The sequence below is a fragment of the Protopterus annectens genome, chromosome 5.part0, assembly GCF_019279795.1.
Source record: "Protopterus annectens isolate FY-2018-M chromosome 5.part0, PAN1.0, whole genome shotgun sequence".
NCBI lineage: Eukaryota > Metazoa > Chordata > Ceratodontiformes > Protopteridae > Protopterus > Protopterus annectens.
Window position 1 is genome coordinate 1,651,814,756 of NC_056735.1, and position 20,767 is coordinate 1,651,835,522.

The following is a 20,767-nucleotide window of genomic DNA, read 5'->3' on the forward strand; positions in this document are numbered from 1 at the left end:
TCGTGTATGTATATATATATATATATATATATATATATATATGTGTGTGTGTGTGTGTGTATATATATATATATATATCTATATATATATATATATATATATATATATATATATATATATATATATATATACATACATACATATACATATACACACACACACAAACACAAAGATACATAGACAGATACATACATACAACACCCACACACTTTATGCATACATACAGTGGGTGGACACTTGAAACTGGCCAAAATTGTGTGTGTGTGTGTGTGTGGTATATGCAAGAACAGCCACCACGGCAGGGCTAGCCACCTGGAGGTGTAAGCCTTGGCTCTAGCTGATTGTCACTGCTGAAGTGACACCTCAAATCTATATGCTAAAATGGGAAAAAGGGGTTGTGGATGGATGGATAGATATGGGATCAGATACTTAGATGTTTTTCTAAGTACTCCAGCCTGACTCCTGAACTAAGAAAATGGGACACTCATAAAAATACAAAATCAGATTTAAAAAAAAAAGTGGGCAACATGGACAAATACTGAAGGAACAAGAACCTGTATTTTTTTCCTTATTTTTTAGCCACTTTAGTTTTCAATTTCACTGAAAATTAATGTGAACATTTTAATACCTGCTACTGAATGCCTCCATTCACTACCTGATTTTCAGTATAAAAAAGGCATCTTTTACATTTGCTTTTTTATTTAAAAATCAGTACACTGCAATTCCCATCTGCTATCTGATCTGACTTTTGAGAAATACAAGTTTGAGTTGCACTGCTTCTCTATGACCTACAAAGTTCATGCAACATTGATTTTGCTCTGCTGTCAATGTCGCTGCTGTATCGGTCTGAAATAGAGTTGGCAAGTTCAAGAAGTTGCAGGAACTTTGGAGGCCAAATCATGGATACAATAGCAGGAGGGCACTTGGCACTGAGTTAAGAAGGCTTGTAAGATGAGAGGGAAACTGCAGAAGGGTCCACCACATATTTTTAAACAAAAAGTTAAAATCATCAGGGACTTGTAATCTGTCCAATCTTTTGTGAGATGGAGGCTAGGAGTCAGAGGCAGCAGAGGTAGATTAGAAAATGTCCAAGAAAGCCTCAAAGAGGAGGTACAGGAGGTACACAGGAAGATGAATCCACAGCAGACTTTTGAGGGGTGGAGAGAGAAGTTGAGAGGAGAAAGGAGGCAGCTTCAGAGCCAAAATGGCCTTAAGCAAACCTTGACAGAAACCCATATTCTTTCTCTCTAGAAAAGAAAGGAGGAGGCTGAAGGGAGGTAACATGTTTAGTTTTCTGACATTTCATTTTTGGTGGGATGTCCTCCTGTATTAAATGCTGTGGCAAAGTTCCATGACATAACCTGATTAGTTTACCAGGGATCGCTTCCCTAATTAGGATGTAAGGAATGCCCTCTAGGCTCTCAGATATAATTCGCAGTTCACCTCTGTCTGCAAAATCCTCAGTTGTCAAGGCCTCTGACTACTGGCCTCCAGCATGCTCTCAGTAGAGGGATTCTGAGGGGGAATCATAAAGCATAGGGCATAAAGGTGAAGTAAATATGCAGTTAACCAGAACTGAATTGTCCAAGTAAAGAACAGTCTCCACAGGACAAAAGGAGGCTATGCACATCTAAAGGGAGAATATAATAGTGGAAAAGGCAGCCTTGGCCAGGAGGGTAACCAAACCAAAACCCAAAAGAAAAAAAGGAAATGGAGGGAGGGACTGAATCCTGCAACAGTGAAGAGAAGGACATCTACTGTTATGGTAAGATTTTACACAACTGTACTATGTCCTTCTATATCACTGTTGCACTATTCTTCACCTTGGGGAGAGTACAAAAGCTCAAGAAAAAGGAGTGAGAGGTGGAAGTTTGGGAACAGCCCTCAACAAACCCATGCAGGATGGCCCTAGTAAAACCTGCCGTGGCCCTAGAAACCATACCCAATTTATGAAGCTTAATAAAGCTATGCACGGAGGACCAAGTAGCAGCTTCAAGAAAGAAATTTATGTCCAAACCTGCTAAAGAAAGCACCAAAAGAGGCATAAAAAGAATAACAAAAGGAAACCGCCTTAGATATCTAGGAGGAGATGGTTTGCTTGGACACAGATAAAACCAAAGTCCTGGTATGAAAGGAAACAAAAAAGCTGGTCAAACTCACGAATGATCTTAGTTTTATCCAAGTAATACCTGAGCTGTCTGTGCAAATCCAAGGGTTATTCAAATAACACCCGAGTTATCTGTGCAAATCCAAGGTATGCAAGATCCTCTCACTAGTAAACTGTGGGAAAGGAAATAAAAGGAAGGGAGTGAAGTTGTCTGATTTAAGGACAACTCATTAACAACCTTGGTGATAAAAGAAGTTCAACTAAACAGTCTTCAAAGTAGACTGTTGCAGACAAGCTGAAACTACAGGGTCAAAAGGAGCCAGTCAACTTTTCCAAAACAAAATTAAGGTCCCATGAAGGAAGAATAGGCTTCACTGGGGGTCTAATATGCAGGGAAGCCTTTAAGAAACTGTCTGCCCTCAAAACAAGAAGCCAAAGGAGGCTTCAATGGCAGACAGGCAGAAATAGCTGACAAATGGGCCTTCATGTAAGAACAGCCCAAGCCAGACTGAACCAGCTCTCACAAATAGGACAGAACCTGAGGGACCCCTACTGAACCCACAGTGTTAGCTGAATTGTGGACAAATGTGGATGGCTGAGTGACCCCTTGTCCTGTGTAAGGAGGTCCAACCCATGAGGTAACTTGTGGTGAATGCTCCTGGCCAGATGCATTAAGACTGGGAACCAGTGCTGTCTTGGCGAAATGGGAGTCATTAGCAAGATTTTTGATGAGTCAAGCTGAATATTCTGCAGGACTCTTGAAAATAGAGGAAGAGGAGGGAAGACCCCTTCCAAGGAAAAGAAAGGGTGGACGTCTTCCATGCTAGATGGCATGTCACTCTGGAACACAAAGGGGAGCTGCCTGGTCAGAGGGAAGGCAAAAACATCTATCAGAGGAATATCCCACTGATAGCCTATGTGCAGAAAGTGAAGCACCCATTCATGAGCCTGTGTTTTGGACCTGTTCAAAGAGTCTGTCATTGCTCTGAAAGAATATATATGGTAACTGATAGCTGAAAGCCAGATCACAGGCTTGAAAAGCCATCCTGAACAAGAAGATAAGACTATGTGCCCCCTGCTTGTTGACATACCATATCACTGTGGTGTTGTCTGTTTAAACCTTCCATGGGCCTGAAGAAAGCATGGGGTGGAAAAGCCTGAACAGCCAGAATCACAGATCTCATCTCTTTGATGTTGATAAGGTCTGACTTCTGATGGGGAGGCCAGAGACCCTGAACTTTCAGGTGACCACAGGAAGCCCCCCCAATCCAATGCTTGAAGTGTCAACTAACAGTTCTTGAGAAGGAACCGGAGGTTAAAACAGTAGGCCTGGGTTGAGGATAAACTGCTGAATCCACCACTTGAGACAAGGAATAAGAGGCACTCTAAAATCCGAAGGGTAGCAATGATGAAGCCAGACTGACATGAGGTACCACTGAAGCTTCCAAATATGCAGTCTGGCAAGAGGATGCATTGGAATATAAGAGGCCATGAATCCCAAAGGCCAGAAGAAACCCCCTGGCTGGAATGGCAGGCAGAGGAAGAAGAAACTGAAAGAAAGCCATCAAGGACAAAACCTTTGCAGGTAGCAGAGAGGCCAACACTGGCACTATCTGAATCTTGCAGGCCACATACACGATCCTGACAGGGAGTCAGGACAGACTTTTTAAAGTCAACAGTGAACCCCATACTTTAAAGGAGCAATATGGTGAATTTTAGAGCCTGTAACAGGGAAAGTACAGTTGTGCACCTACCATAAATGTAGATGTTAGAGTGTATTCACTGTTGCAGTCATTACACTTGGGTTATCCTGCTGGCAGGCTACCCGCAGTCAGCCTGAATTCCAAAGTCCTGGTCCGGTGTCAGTTGCTGTTGCCTCTTTCCTGATATCAGTGCGCCAGGGGTATAAAAGATGCAGCTGACACCAATCTTTTCCCGTTTTTCTTGCCCCAGATGTCAGGTGCCCCCAAAAGGGTAGGCTGTAAAAATTATGATAATAAAAAAGCATGCACACAGCCTTCATCTACAAGCAAATACACCACACATAGGTTGTATAGAATAGAGAGGTACAGATAAATCCCAGCAAAGAGAAAGGGGGATGGTGGGAGGGTAACCTGGACTGCAACAGTGAATACACTCGAATATCTACATTTACGGTAGGTACACAACTTATGTTCATCGTGTTTCACTGTTGCAGTCATTACACTTGGATTGAATCCCAAAGCTGAGGTTGGGTGGCTGGGCCTAAACAGAGTTTGGAGTGGCTATGAGGTCCTGCAGAACTACAGTGGCAAAGCCTGCTCTGGATTTAGAGTAAAGAGGTAAATGGTAGTGCTTTGTAAAAGTAAGCACTGCAGTCCATGTTGCAGCCTCCAAAATGTCCTTGGTGGGTACTCCTCTGAGGAAGGCTGCTGAAGTGGCTGCTGCTCTGGTAGAATGTGGCCTAATGCCCTTGGGCACTGATTTGCCATGCTGTGAATAGCAGAAACTAATGCAGTGGCCTATCCATTTTGAAATAATCTGCTTTGAAATGGCTTTTCCTTGCGAACCTGCAGCACATGCCACTAAGAGTTGCTCAGTCTTTCTGAAGGCTTTAGTCTTGTCCAAGTAAAAGCGTAGCTGTCTGTGTATGTCCAAAGTATGCAGAAGTCTCTCCCCCTTATTCTGTGGGTTTGGATAAAAGGTAGGCAAATGTATGGTTTGGTTAAGAGCCACTCTGGACACTACCTTAGGCATAAATGTTGGGTTTGTCCTTAGAGAAACCCTGTCTTGATGGAAAATAATAGAAGGTTCCACAGCCATTAGTGCCTGTAACTCTCAGAGACTCTTCTTGCTGAAGTTATTGCTAGGAGAAGAGCGGTTTTCCATGACAAGTATTTTATCTCTGCTGTATTGGCTGGCTCAAAAGGAGGCAGTGTGAGTTTTTCCAAGACAAAATTGAGGTCCCATGCAGGTATTGGAGCTTTCCTTGGAGGTGTTATGTTTTTGGCCCCTCTGAGAAACTGTCTTAGCAGTGGATGAGAAAAAATAGGTGGGTCCGTATTGTAATGAGCTGAAATGGCAGAGGCATGGATCTTAACTGATGAGAAGGATAGGCCTGTGTCCAGCATCTCAGTTAGGTATTGCAAAATCTAAGGAATATTTGGTACAAGCGAGTCAATTCCCTGCGCTTGGTTCTAAGCACAGAATCTCTTCCATTTTTCTGCATAAGATTTTATGGTGCTGGGCCTCCTGGCCTCCAAAATAACATTCATAACTGCTTTAGAGAGAGATGTGTTCTGAATGATTACATTATCCGTCATGCAGCCAGATTTAGTGTTCTGAGTTGGCTGTGCAGGATCTGATTGTTCTGTTGGGTCAGCAAATGAGGTATTAGAGGCAATGTCCAGGCTGGGCCTTGATACAAGCTCTTTAGGATTGGGTACCAGTGCTGAGGTGGCCAGTCTGGGGCAATCGGTATAATTTTTGGCTTTTCTTGTCTGACCTTTAGGAGTACCTTGGAGAGGAGACGCAGTGTAGGGAAGGCATATACTGTAAGGGCTTTCCAGCTGAATGAAAAGGCGTCCACTTTCCATGCTTGCTTGTGACAAGTCCGAGTGCAGAATCTTTGTAGCTGGTAGTTGTAAGGGGAGGCGAATAGATCTATGTCTGGGCATCCCCATTTCTCCGTTATGTTAAAAATTTGTGGATCTAGTTTCCACTCGTGAGGATCCATGAGGATTCTGCTTAGTTCGTCTGCCAAAGTATTTATCTTTCCTGGCAGGAATTGTGCTTGCAGATGTAACTGATAAGTCAATGCTGAGTTCCACAAAGTCATGGCTTGCCTACAGAGGGGGGTAGGAATGTGTGCCCCCTTGCTTATGCACCACATGACTATAGTATTGTCCGTCTTTATCAGTAGTTGCCCTGGATGAAGTAGGTCCTTGAAGGCTGTTAGTGCATTGTGTACAGCTAGTATCTCTTTTTGATTGACATGAAGATGCATTTGGTTTGAGGGCCATGTGCCCTGAATACATTTTCCTGCCATGTGCGCCCCCCAGGCATAATCTGATGCATCTGTTGTTAGTGTCTGCCTGGCTGTGGGTAAGGTGAATGGCTGTCCCTTGTTGTGGTGACAGGCATTTGCCCACCATTGAAATTCCTGTTGCAGGCTGTGGCAATGTTGAGTCCAAACACTTTTTAGATACCATTGCAGTTTCCTCATATGCAGTCTTGCATATGGAATTAGTAGAATGCAGGATGCCATGTAGCCCAGAGCCTGCATAATTTTTCTTGCAGATAACTGGGTCTTTGTTGCCATGTCTTTGAAGTAAGAAGTCAGATGCCTTTGTTTGTCTGCCGTGAGACACAGCATCTGGGTAGTTGTATTTAAGCTTGCATCCAGGAATATTATCTCTTGAGAGGGCACTAGTTTTTGATTTCTTTTCGTTTACTGTGTACCCTAGGCAAATTAGTAATCTTGAACGCCAGATACTGTCGTAGAATATCTTTGTTGTTTGCTTGAATGAGGCAGTCGTCCAAGTAGGGATATATCTGAATTCCTCTGTCTGCAAAACGCAATTACTGGTGCCAGGCATTTTGTGAAGACTGTGGCCGCAGTAGATAAGCCAACGGGCAGTGCAGAGAATTGGTAGTGCATTGAGCCAGCTATGAATCTGAGGTATCTTCTGCAAGATTGTCCAATTGGGACATGCAGGTATGCCTCTTTGAGGTCCAAAGTTACAAGCTAAGCCTTCTTGTCCAGCATGGGCAGAAGCTGCTGTAGAGTCAATATTTTGAATTTTGGGATGTCCAGAAAAGTATTTAGAATAGACAGGTCCAGAATTGGTCTCCAGGCTTTGTCCTTTCTTGGTACTAAGAAAAGTCTTGAGTAAAATCCTTGTCCCTGGCTCTTGTTGTGGCACTGGCTGAATAGCCCCTATGTCCATGAGAGATGAAAAGTACAGTTTTGTACCAACCATAAATGTAGATATCCGATAGATATGCAACTGCAGTCATAACATATGGGTTGTCCTACCTCAGGCAGCCCTCGGTCGGCCGAATTCCAAAGTCTGGGTCCGGCGTCAGCTGGTGTTGCCTCCTCTCCGACGTCACAACGGCTGGAGTATAAAGGCATCGGCCGACACCATTTTCTTCAGTGTTTCTTGCCCCAGATGCCAGGTGCCCTCCTAGGAAGGCTAAATTTGGTGAATGGATAAAAATAATTCCAAACATGCACAACAGTAATAAACAGATACACCATAGGAGATACCCCCAGCTAATAGGAATAGGGGTAGGGACCCATAAAGAAAGTTACAGAGGGGTTGGAGGGTGGGAAAATCCGACTGCAGTTGCATATCTATTGGACATCTACATTTATGGTTGGTACAAAACTGTACTATGTCCTTCAAGAATGCAACTGCAGTCATAACATATGGGTTAAATACCATAGCCAAGCTGGGGGTGGATGGAACTATGAGAGGGATGTTGTAGCTAAAATCCCCTGCAGGACTGCCGAAGCAAAGCCTGCTCGGGATCTGGAGTATAAGGGCAGGTTGTAGTGCTTGGTAAATGTATGCACGGAGCTCCATGTAGCAGCCTCTAAAATGTCCTTTGTTGCCACTCCTCTTAGGAAAGCTGTGGATGTGGCTATAGCTCTGGTGGAATGTGGCCTAATATTGGCTGGCACACCTTTTCCATGGAAAGAATAGCAGAATCTGATGCAGTGATCAATCCATTTTGAAATTGTTTGTTTGGAGATTGCTTTTCCTTGTACTCCAGCAGCATAGGCTACAAACAGTTGGTCAGACTTTCTGGTGGCCTTAGTTCTGTCCAAGTAGTAGCGTAGCTGCCTGTGTAAGTCCAAAGTATGCAGTAGTTTTTCCCCCCTATTTTGAGGATTGGGGAAGAAAGTAGGCAGATGAATAGCTTGATTTAGAGACACCCTGGAAATAACTTTTGGCATGAATGTAGGATTGGTTCTTAGAGAAACTCTGTCCTAATGAAAAATGAGGAAGGGAGGCACTGCCATGAGTGCCTTTATCTCCGGGACTCTTCTTGCAGATGTGACTGCCAATAGGAAGACCGTTTTCCATGATAGAAATTGCATTTCTGAAGTTGCTGCTGGCTCAAAAGGAGGAAGAGTTAATTTTTCCAAAACGAAATTGAGGTCCCATGCAGGTACTGGCTGTTTTCTGGGAGGTTTGATATTCTTTATCCCTCTTAGGAACTGTCTTAGTAAAGGATGTGAAAAAACTGGAGGGTCACAATTGTATTTTGCTGAGATTGCTGAGGCGTGAATCTTTATAGAAGAGCATGAGAGTCCAGTATGAAACATTTCTGCCAAGTATTCTAATATCTGAGGTATACTCAGTAATGTTGTGTCCTGACCCCTGTTGGCATTCCAGTTGCTGAATCTCTTCCACTTGGCTGAATAGGTTTTTCTGGTGGAAGGTCTGCATGCTTCCAGTAAGATCTCTTGAACTGTTTTGGAAAGAGAGATAGCTGGAGGAGTCATGGTAACCTCCAGGCTGTCAGATGCAATGTTTTCAGGTCTTGATGTACAGTCCTGTAATTGTGTTGTGTTAGGAGCAGGGGCCATAGGGTCAGAGGCCACGGTTTGGTCCGAGTTATGCTCAACAGCAATGGGTACCAGTGTTGCCTTGGCCAGTCTGGAGCTATCAAAATGCCTGTTGGTTGTTCTGCTTTGATCTTCAGTATCACCTTGGTCAGCAGAGGTAGAGGAGGGAATGCATACATTTTTAGGGCATTCCAGCTGAAGGAGAGAGCATCCATTTTCCAGGCTAGAGGATGGTGGGTCCTTGTGCAGAACTTTTCCAGGTGCTGATTTAAGTGGGAAGCAAAGAGATCTACGTCCGGTCTTCCCCATGTCTTTGTTAGTTGTGAGAAAATGTGAGGGTGCAGCATCCATTCGTGTGGATCCATGAAATTTCTGCTCAGCTTGTCCGCCAGTACATTGTCCTTGCCTGGCACAAACTGGGATTGCAAATGTATCTTCAGGCTCAGGGATTTTTCCCAGAGAAGCATTGTTAAGTCTGCAGAGGGGATAAGAATGAGTGCCTCCCTGCTTGTTTATATACCGCATGACAGTGGTGTTGTCTGTCCTTATTAGCAAATGTCCTTGTTGTAGTGATTTTTCGAAAGTCTCGATTGCATGTATCACTGCCAACATCTCTTTTTGGTTTATGTGCAGATGTCTTTCCTTTGGTGTCCATAGACCTTGAATGCATCTGCTCTCCATGTGCGCCCCCCCATCCATGATCTGAGGCGTCTGTTGTAATCATTTGACCTGCTTGAGGTCTGTTGAAAGACATGCCTTTGTTTAACTGACTGGCTTGAGCCCACCACAAAAATTCCTTTTGCAGACATGGAATAAGTGGGATTACGTCCTCTAGGCTTTGGCTGTGTTGAGACCATAAGTTTTTTAAATACCATTGCAGCTTTCTCATATGAAGTCTTGCCAAAGGTATCAGAAGAATGCAAGATGCCATGAACCCCAGGGCCTGCAGGATTTTCCTTGCAGTCAGCTGGGAGAGTTTTGCTAGGCCTTTGAAGTACTCTGGTAACTGCTGTTGTTTTTCCTCTGTGAGGTAGGCCATTTGAGTTTCTGTGTCCAGTTTGGCTCCTAGGAAAATAATCTGCTGGGATGGCAGTAGTCTTGACTTCTGAATGTTGACTGTGTATCCCAAGGCCTGCAGTAGTTGCATGACATAGTCCAAGTTTGCTTTTAAGGTTTGTTTGTTGTCTGCTTGTATGAGGCAGTCGTCCAGGTAGGGGTATACTTGAATTCCCTGGAGTCTGCAGTGTGCCACTACTGATGCCAGGCATTTCGTGAACACTCTGGGTGCAGTAGATAAGCCAAACGGCAATGCTGAGAATTGATAATGCTCTGCCCCTGCAAGAAATCTGAGGTATCTTCTGCAGCTTTGTCTGATTGGGACATGCAGGTATGCCTCCTTGAGGTCCAGAGTGACCAGCCAAGACCCCTTGCCCAGCATGGGAAGGAGTTGCTGCAGAGTCAGCATTTTGAACTTTGGCACAATGAGAAAAGTATTTAGAGTTGACAAGTCCAGTATAGGTCTCCATTTGTTTTCTTTTTTGGAACAAGGAACAGTCTTGAATAAAATCCCTGGCCTTGTTCCTGAGGAGGAACCTTTTCTATTGCTTTTATACTTAACAGCTTTGAAACTTGAGTGAGTGCCTCTGCCCTTTGATGATGTGGCAGGTTTGGCATGCCTTGTCTTATTGGTAATGTATGGAAGTGGAATCTGTAACCCTTGTCTATTAAATCCAGAATCCAGTTGTCCTTGGTTAAGATATGCCAGTTTTGTGAGAATAAGGATAATTTTCCGCCCAAAGGTGCTTCTCTTTGAGCCTTTGTAGGCGGTATGAAAGTCAAGTCATTGTGATTGTCCTTGTGGTGCAGCTGGGCTGTCTGCGCCACTTCTTTGATTTGGAGGTTGCCATTGGCGACCCCTGTAAGATCCTCGGTATTGCCCTCTACCTCGGGCACGCCTGCTTTTTCCCCTTTGAAACTTGTCAGAGCCTGGGAAGGACCAATTCTTTGAGGGCCAGTTTCTGCTGAATCTGGGTGGCTGAACCTGAAGGAAATCCTTGACTGTCTGTACTGACTTTGCTTTTTCCTCAATAGATTTCAACACATCTTGTGCATTAGCACCAAAGAGCTTCTGTTTTTCCAGAGGCGCATCCAGTAACTTTACTTTAACATGGTCAGGCAAAGACTGATCTTTTAACCAAGCATGTCTACGTATCACAGCCCCAGTCATAGCTGCCCTACATGAAGCTTCCAATGCATCATAACCACACTGAAGAAAATGGTTGTTAACCTGCTGAGTGTTATGTATATGATCCTGCAATGCCTTTCTATCAATAGGCTCAGGAGAGGCTAACTTTTTCTGTAAATCATCCAGTAAAAAATCCTGGTACTGAAACATGTGAAAAAGGCAGTTAAGTGACCTCATGGCTAGGGTGGTAGAGGTATAAACTTTTTTACCCCATCTCTCCAGGGACCTAGCTTCCCTGTCCGCTGGCAGTGGATTTTTGGCAGTGGAAGTAGCCACTCCCTTGGGGCCCTGTGAAATAGTTTCTAGATCCACAGAGTGGGCCTTAAAGAGATGCTTGTGAGTGTCAGGGACCCTATAATATCTGTCAGGCTTGACAGCAGCAGGGGGGAGAGAATCAGGGTTAGCACTGGAGTCAGAGAAAACATCATCCAAAACATCCATAACTGGCGGAATAGCCAAAGGTCTGTGCTGGGGAAGCTTGAGGAAGGTACGTAGCCTTTTCCTGGAATCAGAGAATTCCTGACCCTGCCATTTAAAATGTTCCCTCATGGAATGCAGGACTTCACCAAATGAGAAATCCTCTGGAGGGGAGGCCGAGGGAATTGATTCCTCAGCATCAGAGTCCTCGTAGGCCTGGAAGGGTTCTTCTTGGGTATCAGAATGCACAGAATCCCCACAGGCTTCATCTGAAGAGAGGTAGTCAGCCTGCTCAGTTCTGGGCCTTTTCTCTGCAGGTGGCTGAGAACCTCTGTCTGGATGAGGCTGAGAACCCCCTGATAAGAGAAATAAGATCTGCAGCAAGAGACATGATCTGCTTATCAGAAGAAGGGGCCTGAGCAGCAGGTTTAGGATGGGCCTTGGCCTGGCTGGCAGCCTTAGCACGTGCAAAGGCCTTGATGGACATGGATACAGGAGGCCTAGCAGCCCCACGTGCGGGAGTAACCTTGTCTACAGAAATGGTGTCGGGTAGATCCAGAACTTCGGTTTCCGGAGGAAAATCAACAACCGGCACCGGAGAGATCTCCGAGACCGTAGGTTGTGTTAACGCTGCGTCAGCCTGGAGCGGTTGAATTACCGCTTCCGAAGGGACCGAAGTACTAGCGGAGGGTTTAGGAGTAGCATCGGTAGTGGACGCGGGCCGAGGATGTCGGTCCCGGTCCTTTCGTTTTTTGGCAGATTGAGTTGTCGGTAGATCCGACGGCATGATATACACGAAAGATTCACCGAAAAAGTCCTCGGCAAATTCTGCCCGGCGCCTGAGAGTGCGCTTATTAAAGCAAGCACAGGCCAAGACGTCGTGGTCTGGGCCCAGGCAAGGAAGGCAGTAAGAATGGAAGTCCTTATGAGGTATTTGTTTACCACAAGACAAACAATTATTAACTTTCTCAATTTGTTCTGACATCGGCTGAAGCAAGAAAAAATGTTCCCCAACGGGGTACTTTGCTTTTAGATTACTTCGGTACTGAAAACACAGGAGCTGACCGACCGGCACTTGCGAACTGCTTCTGCTTCGGGCACCGCGTGGCAAGAAAGACTGAAGATGGCGTCGGCCGATGCCTTTATACTCCAGCCGTTGTGACGTCGGAGAGGAGGCGACACCAGCCGACGCCGGACCCAGACTTTGGAATTCGGCCGACCGAGGGCTGCCTGAGGCAGGACAACCCATATGTTATGACTGCAGTTGCATTCTTGAAGGACATCTTGTTTTTGTGCTTCTTGCCATTGATTGCGTGGCAGGTCTGGCATACCTTTTGCCTTTGGAAGGGTGTGAAAGTGGAACCTGTAGCCCTGAGAGACTATATTTAAGACCCATTTGTCCTGGGTGATCTTGTGCCAGTTTTGTGAAAAAAGTGCTAGCTTTCCCCCTAAGGGTGCTGCCAAAAATTAAGTGCTTGGCACTGGCAGAGGGAAGTCATTGGGACTGTTTTCTATAAGGCTGTGATTTGTCTAATCCGATTTTGGAGGTAGAAGCACCCCAGTGTTTAGGCCTGCATGAGCCCTGGGGCTGTTGCCTGCCTCTAGGGCGTCTGAATCTGCCTCTTTGTGGTCTGTCTGACACTGGAAAGGACCAATTCTTAGAGGGCCAGTTCCTGCTAAATCTGGGTGGCTGTACCTGTAAGAAATCCTTTACTGTCTGCATAGATTTTGCCTTATCCTCCATTTTCTTCAACACCTCTTCTGCCTTAACACCAAAGTATCATGCTGTAATGGAGTATCCAATAATTTTGCTTTTACATGATCAGGCAGATTCTGTTCCTTTAACCAAGCATGCCTTCTAATAACAGAACCTGTAACAGTGGCCCTGCATGAGGCCTCCAGTGAATCATAGCCACATTGCAAAGTATGTTTTCCCACTTGTTCAGCTGCATGCAATAAATCCTGCAAATCTTTGTTCTCAGAACATTCAGAATTTGTCAACATTTTTTGTTTTAACAAGGGCATTAAGTATTGCTGATATTTGAGCATATGAAATTGACAATTTAAAGCCCTTACAGCCAAAGTAGCAGACGTGTAAACTTTTTTCCCCCATCTGTCCAAAGCCCTAGAATCTCTATTTGAGGGGACAGGGTTTTTGGCAGAAGCAGCCTTGACTCCTTTGGGACCCTGTGAGATAGTTTCTGGGTCAACAGCAGGGTTTTTATAAAGAAATTTATGGGAGTCTGGGACCCTGTAGTACCTGTCCGGCTTAACAGGGGCATGAGGTAAAGAGTCTGGAGACAGGCCGGACTCTGAAAAAACATCATCTACTATGTCTAGAACAGGGGGAATTGCAAGAGGTCTGTGCTGAGGAAGTAAAAGAAAGTCTCTAAGTCTTTTCTTAGAATCGGAATAATCCTGGCTCTCCCAATGGAAATGCTCCCTCATGGTATGCAGGGTTTCCCCAAATGAATAGTCCTCAGGAGGAGAAACTGAAGAAATAGAATCTTCAGCATCAGAATCCTCACAGGGAGGAACAGAATATCCCTGATCAGAAGCAGAATCAGAGGAAATAGAAACCTGATCAGAGGAATCATATTCAGTGTCTTGCCTAGGCCTCTTATCAGGAGGGGGATGGGAACCCCTGATCAAAGTAATTAGGTCTTCGGCCATTTTGAGCATATGTTTCTTAGGCATAGAAGTCTGTTCTGGAGAATGCTGTACTGGTTTCCTTGTCTTTAAAACTAATTTAGACTTTGTCTTGGATGCTGAAGTAGGCTTTATATAAAGTTGTGTAGGTATGAAGACACCCTCAGAAGCCGATGCCTGTTCAGCGGCACCGGACCCATCTGAGGGATTAATTTTCGAAGGGCCAAAACCTTGAGTATCCAGAGGCCGAGCTGTCTCCACGTGGGAGTTGGAGGCGGCCTGTGGCTCTGAGGTAGCAGGAGTCAAGGGCTGCGAAAGCGCCTCACTGAGCACCGGCGAACCGGCAACTGGCCTAGAAGAGGCTTCGACGTCGGTTTTGTACCTCTGATGTTTGTTCTTGCTTGTCTTTATCCTTGCATTTTTTATAAATTCCGGTCGTCGGTTGTTCTGACAGCATTATGTAGTTAAACCTTCTGCCAAAATAATGAAAAGCAAAATCGTACCGACGCTTAATAGTGCATTGGTTAAATCTAGCACAAAACTGGCAACTAGCAACGTCGTGGTCAGGGCCTAGGCAAGGAATACAGTAACAGTGAAAATCCTTATAAGGTATTTGCTTCCCACAAGAAATACAATTAACTTTCTGACATCGGTCTGGAGCAAGAAAAAAGTTTCCCCAAGGGGGTACTTAGCTTTATTGAAGACTTTGGATCTGAAATTCGATTTCAAAAATCTCAGGAGTCGGCCGACCGGCACTTGCGAACTGCTTTTGCTTCGGGCACCGCACGGCAAGAAAGACTGAAGAAAAAGGAGTCGGCCGCATCTTTTATACCCCTGGCGCACTGACGTCAGGGAAGAGGCGACAGCAACAGATGCTGGACCAGGACTTTGGAATTCAGGCCGACTGCGGGTAGCCTTTCAGCAGGATAACCCAAGTGTAATGACTGCAACAGTGAAACAATATGAACATCTGGGAGAAGGTGCCTGAAATCAACAGATCATCCAAGTAAGGAAAAATCTGAATGCCTTGGAGTCTGCAAAAGGCAATCACAGGAAATACACATTTTGTGAATACCCTTGGGGCAAGTAGAGGCGCCAAATGGCAAAGTAGAGAAATGAAAATAAGAGGAAGAAACAGAAATGTAAACACTTTCTGAAAACAGGGTGAATAGGAATATGCAAAGTAAGCCTCTTTCAGATCCAAGGACACCAGAAAAGCCTAGGGTAGCAACACAGGAAATAGGGTTTGAAGAGAAAGCATCTGAAAGGAAGGAACCTTGAGAAAGGTGTTGAGCAAGGACAGATCTAGAAGAGGCCTCCAAGTGTCTTCCTTCTGAGGAACCAGAAAATTTCTGAAGTAGAATCCCTGTCCTGCTTGGGAAGGACAGATGGGTTAAAATAGTTCCCTGGTCCACCAGGGACTGAATGACCTCTGAGAAATGAGGAAGTTGCTCTTGAAGAATCCCTGCAAAAAGGAGAGACAAACTTTCATTACATGAAGTAACCCTGATGGATGATCAGAGAGAACCCAAACATCAGAGGTGATGACAGTTTAGCAGACAGAGGGAAAGCTGAAGGGACAAGGGAACCTGGTCAAGGGTTAGGGGAGTAAAATATCAAAGAAGCAGGCTTGTCCGAAAAAGGAAGTTTCTAGGCCACCGGATCCTGAGAAGACTTGGCAGGAGGAGCTCATCTACTACCCCTTCCTGCCTTTAGTGGCCTGACAAGGCTGCCTGAGTACAAAATAATACTTACTAGGATAGTTCATCTGGAACTTGGGGATGGGGACACAAAAATACATTTAAGTTCCTGTAAAGCTTTATTTTTTTTCTGGAAGAGATTTAAACATAGCAGCAGTTCCAAAGAAATTTTTATTATCTAAAGGAGCATCCAGCAGCGTGACCTTAATGTCCTCCGGTAATGACTGCAGATGAAGCCAAGAATAATGCCTTAGCAGCTCTGCAAGAAGCATCAGCAACATTACAGCTGCAGTTGATAGAGTGGCGAGTCATCTGAGAGGTAGAATCCAAAGTAGGGAGAGCACAGGACTTTCCTTCAAAATCAGGGAGGTCAGAAATAACCAGACAAGCCTGGGCAATCAAAGCCAGAGCTTATCTGGCCATATGGGTCTGGGAATTAATGGCCCTAAAGGCTAAGATGGCAGCAATACAGACCTTCTTTACCAATCCTCTCCATGGCCATACTTTCTTTATCTGAAGGCAGGAGCCTTGTAGAGGGCAAAAGCTTAGAAGGCTTGTTCAAGGAGACAAACACCACAGCAGGATCAGCAGAAGAGCACAATCAGGAAGTGGGAATCTTCAGGAACCTGTCAGGTTTCTTGGAAGGGGGCTGAGAATCTGGAGTTTTCGAGGCAGTTATAAAGGTGTCTAAAAAGCAGCCAACACTGGAGGCACTGCAGAAGGTTTAGGCATGCCCACCTGAAGCAATTCATAATACTCCATCTGAATATTAAACACCTGAGAAGAATCCAACATAAGTATTCTATCATTCTGGCTACTGTATCCCCCAAAAGGCAACTCCGCCAAAGGAGACTCAAGACTAATGGATTCCTGTTCATCACAGCCATAAGCCAAGGAAGAAGGCATCTGAGAAGAATAAGAGAGAGACCCATCATCAGACTCTAAATCCTCATCCACAGAATCCAAGTTCCCTAGGCGTTTTATAAAGAGTTGGAAGTCCAAGGTGGAGTAGGTACATGTGCCCCTTGGGGAGGCTTTGGGTCACTAGGGCATTAAATAGGCCCTGAGTAAACTTCTTAGGATGTACATAAGAATGTTTAGTCATCTGTTCTTTCTTGGTAGGGACATCAGCCCTAACAAACACTAGAGGGTCCGACCCTTTACGAGATTCAATAAGAGTACCCATAATGTCTTCTCTGACCAGAATCTGCAGAATCCCTCTAGAGTCATGGGAAGCACTCAAACAAAAGAAGCACTGTTCGTGATAATCCTTATGGGGAATCTGCCCTCCACACTAACATTCCCTTCTTGGATAACATGAACTCCAGGTAACGAAAAGAAAATAAGACCAGCAGGAGGAAAGAAAAAAGACCCCAATGGGGCAATTATTTGATGGCTAGGTATCAGTGCAAAGGGCATTCAGATCAACGATGGCATTCGGACTGGAGGCAAAGAAGTTCTGGCTGTGTCCACACATCACCTTTTTATCGTACATCTTGAGTGGGGGAGCATACATGTGACATACGGCACATACAAGACCTAAAGGCTTTGGTATACTGGCTGGACTTTGAGCTATCCTGCACTTTAGGGCTCTCCTGACAAGAACACTGCAACAGTGACATGCAAGAACATCAAGAGATACTTACAATTTAAATGCAACATTATGCCAAACCAATCTAACTTAAGCTGTTTCAAAGCTAGCAAGAAAGACAAAAAGCACTATAATTTTTGCAAATGATTTTTCAAATTTGCATAGTAGCACAAAAGGTCTCTCTCTCTCTGCATCAACAAGTTGTATGAATCCAATTCTTTGTAATCTAACATTGAGTGTATAAATGAATATGAAGAATTTATGAAAATGGCTTCATGTTTTGTACAGAATTTTTTTTTTTTATTTTTGTTTTTGCTCCAAGATGAAGCGACCTCCATTACTTACTGTGACTACTTATGACTTTCATATAGAAATTTTTCTTCTGGAAAAATACTAGCAAATGTTGGCTACCTCACATAATCAGGCTTCTTTGAAGGTATAATTGAAGTGGCCAGTGCAAGAGGGGAGATGGTGCCTCCAAGTTACAAAAACATTGGAACAGACTATAGCAAATATCAGGTGTGCAGACCCGTGCTGGAAGATTTTGTTTTGGGGGGAGGGGGTATGCAAGTTATTGAAATGCCAATGCTCTACATTTGCATATTGCTGTTCTGTTGACCCTTTGTGTGTATATTTGCCTAGAAATAAAATGCTTTAAATAAAGAGCCACTGAAAACTGCATCAAACAACAAAAGCTCACTTTTTTTAAACAAGTTCATAAAGCTGACAAAACACCGCTACTGTAAATGTATGTAGACTACCACATAGCAAAGTAAATAAGGAAAACAGGACAGACATTCAAAATGGAACAAAAAAATTACATCACAATGCTAATGCATGCTTGTACAGTCTACTTCAGCAAGTGAATGCATCTCTGATCAATTATCAACTCCTATATATTTTCTAAACCTAGAGAAAAAATCAGACCTAGACTGACAATGAGATTAGAATGGTAATTTTTGACTTTAATAAACCATTTGAAATCCGTATCTACAAAGCAAAATAAAAAAACAAATGTATGTCATACCTTTGTGTTTTTATCACTGAAACTACATGCTTTTAACTTCTTCCAGCAGCTGACATGAAATTCCACATTACATAAGTGACAGCAAGTTAGACGAACAAATCCCTGTAAATTAAAAAGGGTAGTTTAGGTCAAGATATTTTACAGTAAAATACACACACAACTGCTTGGTTTCACAGATAACCAAGGAACTGCTGGGGGATATGTTCATGATCATGCAGCACATAAACAGGCTATTCAGGAATACACTACAAGACTATGAAAACATGTCATGTTCATTATTCTAACTACAGGGTCAGGAAATCGTGAGGCACCTGGACTGGGATTTACTTGAACAGAGAAATTACACAACCCTGGAGAAAGAAAAAAACAATAAACATTTCACTTTGTGTTTGTTACACAGAATGATGCTAAGTCAAACAATTGTCAAATTAACAAAAGCCTAGACAGTACAGTACAGCTGTGACAGAATACTCCCCATAAATGTAGATGTTTGAGTAGGTTCACTACTGCAGTATGAATCAAGACGTGTGGGAATCATGCCATTAGGCCTTACTTCCGGATCTTTCAGATATTCCCTAGCACGGCTGTCTTTACCCAGACTCCAGACATCAATAATATGCATGATAAAAATAGCAAACAAGTTTTTTTGGGGAAACTAAGGTCACAATCTAAAAGGTGTGGTGGTTGTATTACCTAGAGAGGGTAAAGACCTGCCAGACCCAGCTTTACATCCACCCATTTCAATCTTACACCATGATTGTTAAAGCGTTTATGTCTAGAACAGTTAAAAGAATGGCAAAAGTTGTTGCTAAAATGAATAAGTAAGAATCAGTGTGGTTTTGTGGAGGGTAGACAAACATGATGACAACATTAACAGAACAATGAATGACCCAGAAAGAAGCAGAATGCAAGAAAATACTGCTGCTGTTAGTAGGTCTTTACTCAGAGAAAGCATCTGACAGATTAAGCTGCGATTTTATGAGTAGGGCAATGGACGCATTTGCATTCCTTGATGCAATAATGTTAATTTATAGAATATATGAAGGACTGGAGGCAAGAATTAAAGTGTGAGGATTCCTCTCTAAGTTGTGTTTGATCAGACGAACCAGGAAAGGGTGCCCTTTTTCTCTTTTATTTGCTTTACATTAAGAGCCATTGGCAAAGAAAATAAAGGACTCAAAATGCAAGTATATAACTGCTATGGTAACCAAGAAAACTTGGCTTTATTTGCAGAGGATATTATTTTGTACTTGATAAATTCAGAAAAGGACATTTTGGTGTTGTGGAATATTTTGAAAAAGTTTCAGATCTTTTCAAGATATAAAATTGATGAGGACAAAACAAAGGCTATTGCTGTAAATTATGTCTCCCCAGAAAAACTGGTTCAGTAACACCCATTTTTTATGGGGACAAGATAAGATGAAATACTTATGAGTGTGGGTTAGCAAGAGTTTAGTTATGGCAGGAAAGGATATATGGGAACACTAAAAAAGATACAAAAACTGAGAAGCTGGAAAACTCTTGCTTATGGAAATGTATGGTAAGAGTGAAAATGTTTTTTGCCCCTTTAGTTTTATATACAAGACGGGCATAATTTTATCAATCAGAGGAGCTGTGGGCAATAAAATATTTCAAGGAATTTATCTTGGAGGGGAAGACCACAAGAATTAAGTGGGATAAGCTAGCCCTCTGAATAAAACAAGAGGGTTTAGAATTACCTGATTAGAAGTGATATTTTAGAGCTATGCAGTTAAGGTTCATGTACGTAACACAAGCAGAAGGTTACAATTCAAAGTGGGAAGAGAAAATGATGGTGCAGGGATTGGAAGAGTTGAAGAAATAAGGAGAGAGTGGGATTTTGGAGGCAGATCCTTGAGGAGAACAATGAACATACAGAATATTATATTCATACAGCTGCAGAAATAAATCTAAGAAGTAAGCCAACACAGGAATGGAGAAAGGACATTGTCAACAGGGATGACTTCAGGTAGGGTTATAAAATCTAGGCAAGGGGGGGCTGGAATTTACTGGACAAGGAAGTCAAGATACTGGGAGCAAATAACTAGAAAGGGAAAGATGATAAAGTGGGACGAGGCCAAGAAGTAGAAGTATGGATTGCAGGTTAGAGATGGCCTTCCCTATCAGGGACTGATATCAAAGTATAGGCAAGCAAAAAGGGATAGGGGAGAGTCCTACATGAAAGACCTGCCCTGGTAGAGTTTGTAGCTGAATCTAGAACAGAAGCTGCTGTAAAAACAGCGATAATAAGAGCATATAAAATACTGCATGGTAACTACAAGAATCAATCAGAAAAGGCAGGGAAGAGAAACTGGAAAATAAATTCACAAAAGAACAATGGGCAGACTTACATATGGCCAAAAAGTGTAGGAGTTTTGCTTGGAATTGTTTCTGTTCTAAGAATATAAAAAAGGGAACACATAATCAAAATACATAGAAAGACAAATGGGGTAA

The 20,767-nt window shown here is 43.4% G+C and overlaps 1 protein-coding gene across 1 annotated transcript in view; it reads right to left on the reverse strand.

The window, feature by feature from the left end:
• TTC3 (tetratricopeptide repeat domain 3) overlaps nucleotides 1-20,767 on the reverse strand; it is a gene marked incomplete in the record, with an annotated part of 2,769,029 nt that overhangs the window by 2,030,368 nt on the left and 717,894 nt on the right. Inside the window, 1 exon segment of the mRNA XM_044072025.1 lies at nucleotides 18,296-18,397. Coding sequence (XP_043927960.1) covers nucleotides 18,296-18,397 — 102 coding nt within the window.